Here is a 15340-nt window from a genome sequence, read left to right on the forward strand (position 1 = left end):
CACTCAAGACGCACTTTAATGTGACTGTATGTTTAGGTTTATCTGCAGTGACTATAATATTCGCAAGTTAGCACGTCCTAAATTAACTTGTTGCTTTTTATAGCGTCTTTATTATTATTACTGCCATAAATGCACTATGCCTCCTCTCTGTTGCAATGAAATTCGCCGTTTGAGGAGATGACATATTCAGATTATGTTACGCGTAGTGTAAACATGGCAAGTAAGTCTAACTATGGCTCGTTCGTCGTATGAAGCGAAACGGAGCCGTCCTCATCTGTGCAACAGATCTAAAATGAACTCAAGTGACTGTAAAAGTACCGTTAGTCGCTCTGTCCGAGGTTCTGAAGCCAGATCACGTGACGCCACTGCCTCATTCAGCAGTGAGCGCGCGCACTGGTTTATAGAGAATTTCACGTGAGAACGCGACAAACCATCACTCGCACACACTGTAGCCCACTTCTCTCCGCTCGCCGCCTCACAGAAGAGCTCACGGGAGGCGTTTTGCATCTTTCCCCGCAGCTTGAACACAATCGACAACATTACGATGGTAGACTTTGGCATTCTTCGTTTTTCTCAGCGCTTCTTCCCTACTTCATGCCAAGGCGGTGATTGCAGTGGATGGGCAGAACGTGCCAGGCTTCGTTTCTAATCCAGAAAGTGCCCGTCTGCTCGGGGATCTCGTGCTAAGAAGATGTAAGGACCGAAACAAGCCTTTCCCCCCCCCTCCCAAAACCAGCATCTTCTTCACAAAAATGCAGAAGGGAATTCGACTTAATGATGGTCATGTCACCTACCTGGGTCTTTTGGCAAAGAAGGATGGCACGAGGCGAGGCTGTTTAAGCAAAAAGAGCTCCGACAACACAAAATGGCACACCAAGTGGTTTGCTCTGTTGCAAAATATGCTTTTTTATTTTGAGAGCGAGTCCAGCTCGCGACCTTCGGGATTATACCTGTTGGAGGGATGTGTGTGTGACAGGGCGCCCTCACCCAAACCTTCACTATCAGCAAAGGAGTGCTTAGAAAAACAGGTACGAAAAAAACGGCATGGCAACTTTTGTGCATACTTCATACATGCTGACATAGACCGTCAGAATAGAGTTACTTTTGGGGTAGGGCATCTAAAAATGGGCATTCTGTTTCCAGCCAGCAGCGACTGGGGGTTTGTTTTATGCGTAAAAATGATGAGCATGCGCTGGAGACGACCAACAATTTCACCACCAGGCAGGCAGCATCTACTGCTTTGCTCAGTGCTCTGAGAATTTTCTTTTCTTTTTTCTGTTGTATGTGATATTTCGTTTACTTTAAAAAAAAATGGTTTGTCAGTCATGTCTACTTTTCTTTGAAAATTAGCATCTTTTGAGCGGCATCACGTTACGTTAAAGTTAAAGCCAATTACGGACGTTACATAACATGCGTATGATTATTGATATACTTCCTTGCGATTACATAAATTAAACGAATTAGCCTACAAATATGATTTTGTTCGTAGTCATTAAAGGCCTGGTTCATCCATGCAGTCAAAACGCTGTCATTATTTACTCACCCTCAATGTTTCAAACCTGTAAGACTTCGACAGTGAAACTCAAAAGGACACGACAGTTTCAGTCACCACTTTCATGGAAAACGAGAAATTATGAGTCCATAACATTATGCCTAGCGTTTTTCTTTGTCTTTCACTTAAGACATAACAACACTAAGGAGAGGAATTGACAGAATTGTTTTAAGTAGGCCTACTACAGCGGTTTATGCGGTAAACTTAAGTGTGAGGATCACTCTATCGGTAGTCAACAGTTTACCGACGCAAGTTTCATCGTTTGATATCCATTAAGCTTTCCAGGAACAATGGATCTTATTTTCCAGCGTTTCTCCTCAGAGTCATTTAAGTTTTGCCTGTTCCGCTCCCTGCTTCACACAAGAGAGAAAATGACGCTAGAGAAGCACTTTAAAAACCTCAGAGTCGCCATCATGCGGAAAACTGGCGTAGAATCGCAGTCTGTTTGACGTATTGATTTAATTCCCGCGCTGATATTAATAGCATCCTACCTTGGCAACTGCGTCTTCACAACGTGTTTAGTAACAAATCGCTCCCAAAACTGAACTTTATGTTCGCAAGACACTGTTTAGGCGTCTAGAGAGGTGTTATGCAGCATTTTAATGTTCTTTGTTCCTGTAATTCGCTGCTGATTAGGCTAAACCCAGTGACTTCTGGCTTCAAATATGTCATATCATCTTTTTCAAATATGTTAAAGTTGGCTATTTAATGTAGTTATCACTGAAACATAGTTATGGTAATGTTATGGTGTTTTGTGCCATCCTTGCTTGATTTCATAGTGATAGTATCAACATTTTTACAGGCTATCTTATGCTCCTATTCATACGTGTAGTTAGCTTTACTTAAAGGTGCACTCCACATTTTTACTTGTTCAGATGGGATATAGATAAATAAATAAATGTCACTTTTGACAAATATGATCAAAAATGTTGTGTCATCTCTAACATGAGAAAAGTGGCTTTATTCTATGTGGAGTGGGTGGTTTTCAATGGAGGCCACCATGTTGAAATCACATGACCAGCAGTGTCATGAAATAAAGTACATCAGAGCCCGCAATAAGCTCACTTTTTCAGCTGCCTTGGTTCTGCACGTATTTTCCCCATTGGGATTGGAAAAAAGTCTGTTAAAAGCCATGATCCATACCAGCCAGATGCAAGGTGAATCAGAATACAAACTTTAAAAAAAAAAAAAAAAACATTTGAAAATTGGACAAAAAGTACAAGACTGCGTAGTTAATAAGGGAAAGTACAGTGGCCGAGAGAGCTCAACATACTGCAACTGAAGAAAACACATGCAAATAGAAAAAACACCAGCAAATAAAGAACTTTGTTGGTTTGACAACACGTGCTGCAAATACTCACAACACAACCAATCACAGAAACACGCTGCAAATACTCACAACACAACCAATTACAGTAACACACTGCAAATACTCACAACACAACCAAATACAGAAACATGCTGCAAATGCTCACAACACAACCAATTACAGAAACATACTGCAAATACTCACAACACAGCCAAATACAGAAACACGCTGCAAACACTCACAACACAACCAAATACAGAAACATGCTGCAAATGCTCACAACACAACCAATTACAGAAACATACTGCAAATACTCACAACACAACCAATTACTGTAACACACTGCAAATACTCACAACCCAACCAAATACAGAAACATGCTGCAAATGCTCACAACACAACCAATTACAGAAACACACTGCAAATACTCACAACACAGCCAAATACAGAAACACGCTACAAATACTCACAAACCAACCAAATACAGAAACATGCTGCAAATGCTCACAACACAACCAATTACAGAAACATACTGCAAATACTCACAACACAACAAAATACAGAAACACGCTGCAAATACTCACAACCCGACCAAATACAGAAACACACTGCAAATACTCACAACACAACAAAATACAGAAACACGCTGCAAATACTCACAACACAACCAAATACAGAAACATGCTGCAAATGCTCACAACACAACCAATTACAGAAACATACTGCAAATACTCACAACACAGCCAAATACAGAAACACGCTGCAAATACTCACAACACAACCAATTACAGAAACATACTGCAAATGCTCACAACACAGCCAAATACAGAAACACACTGCAAATACTCACAACACAACTAAATACAGAAGCAGGCTGCAAATGCTCACAACACAACCAAATACAGAAACACGCTGCAAATACTAACAACCAATTACAGAAACACACTGCAAATTCTCACAACACAACCAATTATAGAAACACACTGCAAATACTCAACACAACCAAATACAGAAACACGCTGCAAATACTCACAACACAACTAAATACAGAAACAGGCTGCAAATGCTCACAACACAACCAAATACAGAAACGTGCTGCAAATGCTCACAACACAACCAAATACAGAAACATACTGCAAATACTCAACACAACCAAATACAGAAACACGCTGAAAATTCTCACAACACAACCAATTATAGAAACACACTGCAAATTCTCAACACAACCAAATACAGAAACACGCTGCAAATACTCACAACACAACCAAATACAGATATAGGCTGCAAATGCTCACAACACAACCAAATACAGAAACACACTGCAAATGCTCAGAACACAGCCAAATACAGAAACACGCTGCAAATACTCACAACACAACCAAATACAGAAACGTGCTGCAAATGCTCACAACAACCAAATACAGAAACACACTGCAAATACTCACTACACAACCAAATACATAAACACACTGCAAATACAACACAACCAAATATAGAAACATGCTGCAAATGCTCACAACACAACCAAATACAGAAACACGCTGCAAATACTCACGACACAACACAACCAAATACAGAAACACACTGCAAATACTCACAACACAACCAAATATAGAAACATGCTGCAAATACTCACAACACAACCAAATACAGAAACACACTGCAAATACTCACGACACAACCAAATACAGAAACATACTACAAATACTCACAACACAACCAAAAACAGAAACAGGCAGCAAATGCTCACAACACAACCAAATACAGAAACACACTGCAAATACTCACAACACAACCAAATACAGAAACAGGCAGCAAATGCTCACAACACAACCAAATACAGAAACACACTGCAAATGCTCACAACACAACCAAATACAGAAACATGCTGCAAATGCTCACAACACAACCAAATACAGAAACACACTGCAAATACTCACAACACAGCCAAATACAGAAACACACTGCAAATACTCACAACACAACCAAATACAGAAACACACTGCAAATACTCACAACACAACCAAATACAGAAACACGCTGCAAATGCTCACAACACAACCAATTACAGAAACACGCTGCAAATACTCACAACACAGCCAAATATAGAAACATACTGCAAATACTCACAACACAACCAAATATAGAAACATGCTGCAAATACTCACAACACAGCCAAATACAGAAACACACTGCAAATACTCACAACACAGCCAAATATAGAAACATACTGCAAATACTCACAACACAACCAATTACAGAAACATACTGCAAATACTCACAACACAACCAATTACAGAAACATACTGCAAATACTCACAACACAGCCAAATATAGAAACATACTGCAAATACTCACAACACAACCAAATTTAGAAACATGCTGCAAATACTCACAACACAACCAAATATAGGAACATGCTGCAAATACTCACAACACAGCCAAATACAGAAACTCGCTGTAAATACTCACATCGCAACTAAATACAGAAATGCCCTGCAAATAGCATTTATTTTGACCTGGTTTAAACCATTAATTAAGAATAAAATAATTTATTTGGAAACATTTCCGTTGTGGTTTGTGTTGTTTTCAGCATGTTTCTGTATTTGGTTGCGTTGTGAATATTTGTTTTCTTCAGTTGCAGCGTGTTGAGCTCTCTCGGGCCACCATAGGAAAGAACTACAGTCCCATGATGCATTTCGAATGACATAAATTAAAACATGAATATTAAACTATTGATTTAAATGTTATATTTTGTAGTTTGAGAGTGTAGAGAGACTCAATTACGTCATGCTTGTCGCATGATTCTCTGATTGGTTGAGATTTCTTTGCAGAATCGTGGGTAATGCAGTTTTTCACCAAGAATTTCTCTGTTCAAACTGATTATTTAATTTCTTTTTTAAATAATGGGCTAAAGGCTTCAGCAAAAGCATATATCATTGATTAAAAACCTCAGAGCTCACAGGTCTCGTTTATAAATTGTTATTAAAAATACATTTCCCTATGGAAAAATGAATGGGATTTTTACTTTCGGAACTGCTAAAATGTATTGGACCTGGTTACTAATAATAACAATAATAGTATCAATAATAATAATTTCACATTATAAATCCCTTTTCCAATGTTTACAAACTATAAACATAAAAGTACATGGTATGGATCAGCATGTGTGTAATCCACCAGACAGTCTAAAAGGAATCAGTATGAGTGGAAAAATAAAATGTCCTCTCAAGCGGCCCGTGCTGAAGTGATGACCTGCAGCTACACAGAGCGAGGACAAACGGCAGGACGTCAAGTGGTGGCCATAGCCGACACACCACCAAATGTCTCAGTTTAAGACACAGCCGCACTGCATTGAACAGGGAGAGAGAGCTTGCGACACACTGTGCACCAGCACAAACCCCCCAACAATGCACAAAATGTGGACTTTATAGATGCATGCAAAAAAATATTGACGTAAAAGAGTGAAAGTAGTTTAAACCTATAGGTGTCAGTATAAGAGCCAGAGACTTACTGAGTGCAGCTTTAATATTCAGCAACCTGATGCGACAGCGACTTAATCAATGCAGCCATATGGCAGTCTGAAGCATACACTATTTAGAATAGTTTATCAATTGATCCTGAAACAAAATCTCTGAAAAACTGCATCAGTTCTTCTTTTTTTTACAAGCACGACTTTTGACTACTAGACAGTGGTGGAGACTCACATAGCTGAAGATGTTTTACCTTGGTTAAACCTGCCTAGCGGTGTCTTCAGCCTGCAGTGCTTATCTGTGTGTGTGTAAGGACCGCAATTCTACGTGAGTCTAGGACCTTCCTGTGAACAGCTGTCCCTGTGCTGACAAAGCAGGATGCGGCATGGAGTTTGATGCTGTGCATGTCTGTCGTCCTCTAAAGAACAGAGCGTAGTTAGAGCGACGTTACCTCACAATCAACGACTCAGTGTTAGACTTTACACACACTTCACCCTTTATATTAGGCATGCAGACTGTAACCTCATTCAGTGTAAATCATTTGCATGAATAATTTACTCTGGCAAGCTTAAAATGCATAAGATACCTGCCATTTTGCTAATACTTGTCTTGAGCAGAGCAGTCAAAATAGATACTTTCATTGGTCTTCCACTTGTATAAGTGTAACGGATGTAGGCCAGTAAGAGCAGTTAGTGTGAACCTCACCCCCCTGGCCTCAAGACGCACACTAGCGGCAGCGATCTTTAGCGTCCTTGTTAGCACGCCCACCTCCCACACCAGAGACCTTGGTTCGAATCTCGCTCTGAGCGGGTCAAGTTGGACCGGTTACATTTGGTGCCGTGACCCGGAAGGGAGTGAGGTTTGGGGGGGGAGTTTAGTGGTTGTAGGCCAGTAAGAGATGTGAATGTGAACCTCACCCCCCTGGCCTCAAGACGCACACTAGCGGCAGCATTCTTTAGCGTCCTTGTTAGCACGCCCACCTCCCACACCAGAGACCTTGGTTCGAATCTCGCTCTGAGCGGGTCAAGTTGGACCCGTTACATTTGGTGCCGTGACCCGGAAGGGAGTGAGGTTTAGGGGGGTGAGTATTGTGGTTGTAGGCCAGTAAGAGCTGTGCGTGTAAACCTCACTTCACTGTTCTCAAGAGGCAAGCTAGAGGCTGCAGGCTTTAGCATCTTTGTTAGTGTGCCTGCCTCCCATACAGGAGACCTTGGTTTGAATCTCGCTCTAAGCGGGTCGAGTTGGACCGGTTACATTTGGTGCCATGGCCAGGAAGGGAATGCGGTTTAGGGGGGTGAGTTTAACGTATGTAGGCCAGTAAGAGCTGTGCGTGTAAACCTCACTCCACTGTTCTCAAGAGGCAAGCTAGAGGCTTTAGCATCTTTGTTAGTGTGCCTGCCTCCCATACAGGAGACCTTGGTTCGAATCTGGCTCTGAGTGAGTCAAGTTGGACCGGTTACATTTAGTGCCGTGACCCGGAAGGGAGTGAGGTTTAGGAGGGGGAGTTTAGTGGTTGTAGGCCAGTAAAAGCTGTGCGTGTAAACCTCACACCACTGTTCTCAAGAGGCAAGCTAGAGGCTGCGGGCTTTAGCATCTTTGTTAGTGTGCCTGCCTCCCATATAGGAGACCTTGGTTTGAATCTCGCTCTGAGCGGGTCAAGTTGGACCGGTTACATTTGGTGCCGTGACCAGGAAGGGAGTGAGGTTTGGGGGGGTGAGTTTAACGGATGTAGGCCAGTAAGAGCTGTGCGTGTAAACCTCACTCCACTGTTCTCAGAGGCAAGCTAGAGGCTGTGGGCTTTAGCATCTTTGTTAGTGTGCCTGCCTCCCATACAGGAGACCTCGGTTTGAATCCTGCTCAGAGCGGGTCGAGTAGGACCGGTTACAAATATTTATTCACATATTGTTAAAATGTCGGTAGTATGTAAATTATCAATGTTTACTCGTTCTCTGTGTTACCTGAACTGAGAAAATCAGGTTTATTTGTCAGCAAAAGTCAGACTTTTGACTATGGAAGCTTTTACAGAATAAAAAAATACAAAAGAGAATTGTGTATCTCACAATCCTGACTTTTTTCTCGCAATTGCGAGTTTACGTCTTATAATTCTGACTTATAAACTTGCAATTCTAAGAAAAAAAGTCATAATTGTGAAATTAAAAAATCAAGATTACCTTTTGTTTTGTTTTCTTATTCTGTAGCGTAAACACATTTTCATATTTGACAGCCCCAGGGCTTTTGTGAAAACTAGATTCCTTAGATTATACTTCTGCATTTTTTTTATACCCACCCACAGACAGTCAGATCGACAGAACAGAACAGTCATTTTAAGGGAAGGTTTATCACTGAACATTTTATAATTTGTATGTATCATCTTACCTGTATGAACCGGTGGGGGAACTGACAGAGCGGCAGTTTATTTCAGTTTTTCACCTCCGTTTGCCGTAAAACACATGAAAGTAACTCACTCCCGCTAAACGTTTACTCTTTAAATTTTTGCACCCGAGAACAAAAAGTCAACAGCATTATGACTAAAAGTTTCCTAAGAAGTAGGGCTGCACAAATAATCGAATTTGTAATGGTGATCACAATTACTGATGCCAAGTGCATTATGGGTGTTGAAGTTTTCCTACCTATTTGGCAAAAGGGAAGACAACAGCCTTTTTTCTCTGTTTTCTCTAGTCAGATAGCACCGATTTAAAACATTTTTGCCTTTCTACTGTATTGGCAGCCAAGTTTTATTGAAAGCCCATTTTTCCAGTGGTGAAGTACCCCTTTAATGGAACACATAGCAATAATTTTAGAAATGTCCGCAGGAAGGTATATTTACATTCATCAACAGTCATTATATTGGTTTAAAATTCACCCCATCTATTTTCTAAATGCATGTTATTGATCTTATTGTGATGAAATTATCCATTCATGTGTTTTATTTTTATTTATTTATTTATTTTGACCTCAATCTTCCATTAAAAATTGCAGATATCTCTTTGGTGACTTCTCCAATCATTTTGTCCCTTGTGAGTTAAATCCCAACATCAGGATCGGATGTTCTTTTTGTTCCTGATCATTACCTTCATTAGATCAGATCAAAAGTCTGTAGACCTAATGAGGTTCTTGTAACCTCTTATAATCTTAATGTAGTATTTGTTCCATATTCATATCTAGCATTGCACTGTCCCTCTGTTTCTCCAGGTGTGCCAACTCACAGAAACAGGAGCAAAAAAGTGGGACGCTCTATTTAGTCTAGAGTTCGGCAATACACAGGTGTGCAGGTGTATATTTACTTACTTGTATACAGACCGGTCTCCAAATCTTTGCTTATAAATCCATTTTAATTTCTAATGAAATGTCTTTCTTTTTTTAGATTGCAGTGTTCATGGCTATTCTCTAATCTAAAAAAGCACTTACTCAGCACAAAGGGGTTTTTGGGCAATCTGTGTACTGGCGTATTCATCACAAATTTGCGTTTTATTGAAAACCATCCTGCTACCTTTTCTTTCATTGTCATTGTATTTACATAGCAATCACTCTGCTCTACCATTCATTTATTGGCCCTTCTTTAATATATCTGCATTTGAGCCCATGGTTCCTATGGCAACTCCTATTTGCATGAGAAAAAGAGTGGTTGGAGGGATGGTGTGTGTGTGTTGCGGGAGCATGTAGCAGTGCGTTGCGCCTCCTTCATTAATGCTAACGCTGTTTGGGCTAAATTTGTTCTGTTCAGTACCTCTAAGGGGTCAGGGCCCATTTATAGCAAAACACTCATCTCTCTTTTGGGAACAGTTGCATTTCTGCAGCTCAACAGAATGAGCGAGTGCATGTAGACTTACTGATGCTTGCTATTTTGGTCTCCTTGTAGACTGCACTTGCATTAGTGCTCAAGACAGACATAATACAGTTTGTCCTTTACAGAGGAGTGGGAACATGAAGAAAAAAAAGGGCATACATAGCTGTGCGTTATGGATTTGACTTGTAACAGACTCACAATGGTACACTTTTATTTTTTTACAGTCCATTTTCTTTCCCAAAACCATGGTTCACTTTATTTAGCAAAGGCTGACGTGACAGTTAACAGGTTGCAACACAAAAGGGAAACACGGTTGTCTGATGAAAGAATCTGAAAGGACCTGTCTGAACTCATACATTATACAGCAACTTTCATAATGTGTTATTTACAATTCCTTTGTTTCGTTTACATAGACTATGCTTAAAGATAACAGTGATCATTTTTGAATGTCACGTCCTTTATTTGAAGCACCCTATCCTCCATTATCTGACTTTGTAATAGTCTCTGTTTTCTAATTTGTAGGCTTGAGGCACATTTGCTTTGATATTGCCTGTTTATCCTGTCATTAATGGGTTTTGCAAGCATTGTTTTTTATAATATTGTTCTTCATATGTGTCATATTGTGGTTTTAAAGCACTTGATTGATCTCCCAAAGAAAAAGTGATGTTTATTGTGTGTGTGTGCACTCGAAAACAGTTAGCTAAGCAATATATACATGACCTGGCTGTAAATTGAAAGAATTAAGCCAGCTTTGAGTCTTGACCTTGCTCATGGAAAGGAAATGGTTAAAGAAACAACATACTTCAACCTTGAGAATTATGCAACAATATGTCAAATATCTAACAATATGACATACGATATATTGCCAAAAGTTTTGGGACGCCTGCTTTTACATGCACATGAACTTTAATGACATCCCATTCTTAATCCGTAGGGTTTAATATGAAGGTGGCCCACCCTTTGCAGCTATAACAGCTTCAACTCTTCTGGGAAGGCTTTCCACAAGGTTTAGGAGTGTGTTTATGGGAATTTTTGACCATTCTTCTAGAAGCGCATTTGTGAGGTCAGGCACTGATGTTGGATGAGAAGGCCTGGTTCGCAGTCTCCGCTCTTATTCATCCCAGAGGTGTTCTATCGGGTTCAGGACTCTGTGCAGGCCAGTCAAGTTCCTCCACACCAAACTCGCTCATCCATGTCTCTATGGACCTTGCTTTGTGCACTCGCAGTCATGTTGGGACAGGAAGGGGCCATCCCCAAACTGTTCCCACAAAGTTGGGTGCATGAAATTGTCCAAACTGTCTTGGTATGCTGAAGCATTAAGAGTTCCTTTCACTGGAACTAAATGGCCAAGCCCAACCCCTGAAAAACAAACCCACACCATAATCCCCCCTCCACCAAACTTTACAACTGGTCTTGAATATCTAATTTAGTTTATAATTTCAATTGTAATAATTATAGTATTGTTTTCGCCATGAAAATAGCAAACAAATCTGACATGGCATTGAAAAGCGAGCAAGCAAACAAACACACACAGACAGAGTATCCTGTTATCCTGGATTTGTTCCTTCCACAATTTATCAATGTTTTTAATAAGCATTTGATTTTTCCAAGACCTGATCAACTATATTTAAAATATTATAAAAAATAAAAGGATTCCTCTCTAGAGAAGCGTTCAGTTTTTCTGCTCGCAAATTCCACCATGTAAATAGCGAATCCGCCATGGTGCAAGAGCTACTGGCTTTTAAAGGGAATGGGAGATGAGACTCTGATTGGTTTATTGCAAGTTACGCCCAAAACACACCCATTACTCATTTAGAGACATTACAACCCTTTTGGACCATGTGCCTGGCGCGCAGATCGTTTTTTCCATCGTTAAACTGGCAAAAGTGTATTTGGACACGGCCTAAGTGCTCCTGAGCCATGCGCTTCAGACCATGCACTCAGATCGTTAAAATAGGGCCCAAAGTTAAGCTTTTTCGCTGAGTCAAGCTTTACAGAACGTCAAACAGGAATTAATTGGTGAACAGTGAAATTTTTGTGATACAGATTATCTCTGTTTCTCCCTTTCTCTCATTTTTGGAGTACTGGTGTGAACCGAGTTGTTCCAAACATCTCTACAATACATTATCTATGATTCTGTGCACTCTTGTCTCCTACACTGTGACCTGAATACATCAATTTACCTTGGAGTAAATGTGTGCTTACTGATGTTATACATGTTTGTTTGTGAATGAGAAGTGACACAAAGTCTAATCCGCAGGATGCAAATACCTTGTACCACTATTTGAGTTGTTAATTCAAGTATTTTTCTTGAATGATAAGTCTTTTTTTCAGCACTGTTTTCCAAATATATTATACAGGGATCTGTGCGTTTGTACCTGTCTGCTGAAATTTCTGCTTCCAATGCATCTCCACTGCATGAGACAAATGCCTGTGATGTAATTTAGCAGCGCTAAGGTGTCTTGAAGGTCTGCCGTGCAGCAGAAATGGAGGTTGTTGGGGATTCAGTGCTAAGGCCTGGCTTTCTGAAATAAAGAGAGACGGGTGGCACATACAGAGCCATAGCCACTAGCGCACAGAGTTGCTAGGTAACAGGTAGCATACAGTTATGTAATGCGCCATGCTCCCAGTTTACATGTTTTATGGTGTTCCTCTGGAGAGCTGGAGCTATCTCAGGCACAGGGAAGTTTCCCTCAGCACATCCGCTCAGCGACCCAGCAGATCTGTGTTCTCTGAACTCTTCATGCACTCTCACTCATCAGTCCGAAAGATCAGGGAGGTTTAACCACACAGTTGTTGGTTCCTTTTTTCTGGTGTTCTTGGTGAAATTATGCATGGCGTACTGTGTCATATTTGCATATGCAAAGGAGTTTTTGTTTGTATTTTATGTTGTAGCATTCTGAGATGCTGGGCCTCAGTACTGCAAGATTAAAAAAAACATGTTCACTGAATCGCTAACTTGTTGTTATTTGTATATGGTTTGTATTCATTTGTGCCAATGGTCTTCAGCTTCTTGGCAAATGCACTGGACTCTATTGAAGGGTTAGTTCACCCAAAAATGACAGTTATGTCATTATTTACTCACCCTCATGTCATTCCAAACCCGTAAGACTTTCGTTCATCTTCAGAACACAAATGAAGGTATTTTTTGATGAAATCTGAGAGATTTCTGTCCCTCCTTTGACAGCTACGCAACTTGTTGCTACGTTGCTACAGCTATGTTTTTGTTGTTGTTGTGTATTTTTTCTTCTTCTTTTTTGTCTTGAAAGCATGTCTTTGTGGACTGTGTCACCTCTGGACACTTTATGAACATGGCCAAATGTGCCAAGGGGGGACTGAAGGAATTGAAAATAATCAAAGATATTTGATATTTGAAATCCAATAAAGAAATTTGCTTTACTGTTGTCAACCCATATTCCTTATCAGAATGGCCATCTGGAAGACAATAGAAAGGCCTGCAGGCCAAATGTTTTCACACCTTTAGTATAGTGGAGGAAGTTTGGTCTGATTGGTCAGTTTGAATGTGTCATGTTTGAGTTTGGTCTGATTGGTCATTTTAAATGAATACATTTGGTTTCAGTCACATGGTCAAGGAGAGATAAAAAGAAGTTGTAACTGTGGCTCTTTCTCTTTTATTCTCTGCTGTTCTCTGTCTAGGGCCAGCTCTTAGGCCCTGTCCCCTATCTCTCTCTCTCTCTCTCTCTCTCTCTCGCTCAGGGGATTGTGGGTAGCGGGAAGACTGCAGGTGCTTGAGCACGCGTGCGAAAACTTTTCTGTTTTTCTTTTTCAACCTTCATTGTTTATAGTCATTCATAAATTGAACGTAAGGATTGTTAAAGTATTTACCCGCAGACTGCGCATAGCGCAGGGTTGCGAGTAATAATGGAGTCAAACGACGCTTTTTCGCGTCTAACTCTCAAACACGGATTCAAGTGCATGCCACAGGAGAACATGAACATTGAAGACGTTCTGCTAGCCGTCAGTCAGAAGGTTGGTGGATTAAATATTAAATCAGCTGCCAGGATGAACAAAGCACTTGTTGTTTTTCTTACTGAAGTTGAGATGGTTGATGAATTAATCGAGACAGGGCTTGAGGTAAACAATATGTTTTTACAATTACTGCCGTTATCTAGTCCCTCCAAAAAAGTAGTTATTTCCAATGTACCGCCATTCATAAAAGATGAAACTTTGAAAGGAATACTTCAGCGTTACGGTAAAGTAACTGCGCCGATCAAGATGATCCCTTTAGGACTCAAAAATCCTGATATAAAGCACATCATGTCCTTCCGACGATTCACGTATATAATACCGAACGCACAATATGACCCGCTAGAAGTAGCGATAAAGATATCAATCGAAGGTAAAGATTACACAATCTTTATCAGCACAGAACAGATGCGCTGTTATGTTTGCGGTGACCATGGTCATGTTCGGCAGACGTGCCCTAGATCTGCTAACAGTGCAGGAGAGGACAGCTCTAATGTGCGAGAAGAGACAAACTCAGAGCCTCAAAACCAAGAGGAAAATATAAACGATGGCAAACAACCAGAACAGAGAGCTGAGATTCCTGATGTAAGTCAGTCAGAAAACGCAGCTTCTCAGTCTAAAAGTGAGGAAATTACCTGTTTACCACAAAAAGACACAGAAGAACAAAGTATTGTGACAAATGAAAATGAATCTGAAGAAGGGAAATTTAGTCAGTGGTCAAATGTAAGTACAGATAATATTCTGTCAGATGATGATTCAGATCATGGAAGTGAAAGTGAAGGGAGTTTTGTTGACATGGAAGAAACCGGTTCACAAGCAGGATCTTTAGAAACGAGTGATACAAACTCCAGACTATATTCTGTAAAACAAATCAGTATCTTCCTTGATAAAACTAAAGGCACCAGGAATCCCCAGATGGAAATGTTTTTTCCAGATTTGAAAGGCTTTCTTGCCTCTTCTAGATATGTAATGACAAATGCAACTCTTGAAGAATTCAATAGACAAAAACGATATCGTCTCAAGAAAATTATGACTAAAGTAAAAAAGATGATCCAACGTAGCGATAAAAAAGTGTAACCGGTTAAGATGAAGCTTGCAATAATGGTACTCAGCTGCATTAATATTTCCCTGTTAATAATTATGGCATCCTTGAACATTGGATCCTTAAATGTTAATGGATGCCGTAGTGTAGGGAAAAGATTTGCTCTTTTTAATTTTTTAACTTTAAAGAA

General features: G+C 40.2%; 1 protein-coding gene across 2 annotated transcripts in view; it reads left to right on the top strand.

Annotated features, from left to right (window-relative positions):
- Window positions 1–349: 349 nt before the first annotated feature.
- rasgrf1 (Ras protein specific guanine nucleotide releasing factor 1) overlaps window positions 350–15340 on the top strand; it is a gene marked incomplete at both ends in the record, with an annotated part of 60740 nt that continues 45749 nt past the window's right edge. Inside the window, one exon of one of the 2 annotated variants that reach the window (XM_079825893.1) lies at window positions 350–1028. In XM_079825893.1, coding sequence (XP_079682019.1) covers window positions 753–1028 — 276 coding nt within the window. The remainder of the gene's footprint in view (window positions 1029–15340) is intronic. The other variant, XM_079825892.1, reaches the window with a different exon arrangement.

The sequence above is a fragment of the Gobio gobio genome (genome assembly GCF_949357685.1).
Source record: "Gobio gobio genome assembly, chromosome: 9".
NCBI classification, from domain to species: Eukaryota; Metazoa; Chordata; class Actinopteri; order Cypriniformes; family Gobionidae; genus Gobio; species Gobio gobio.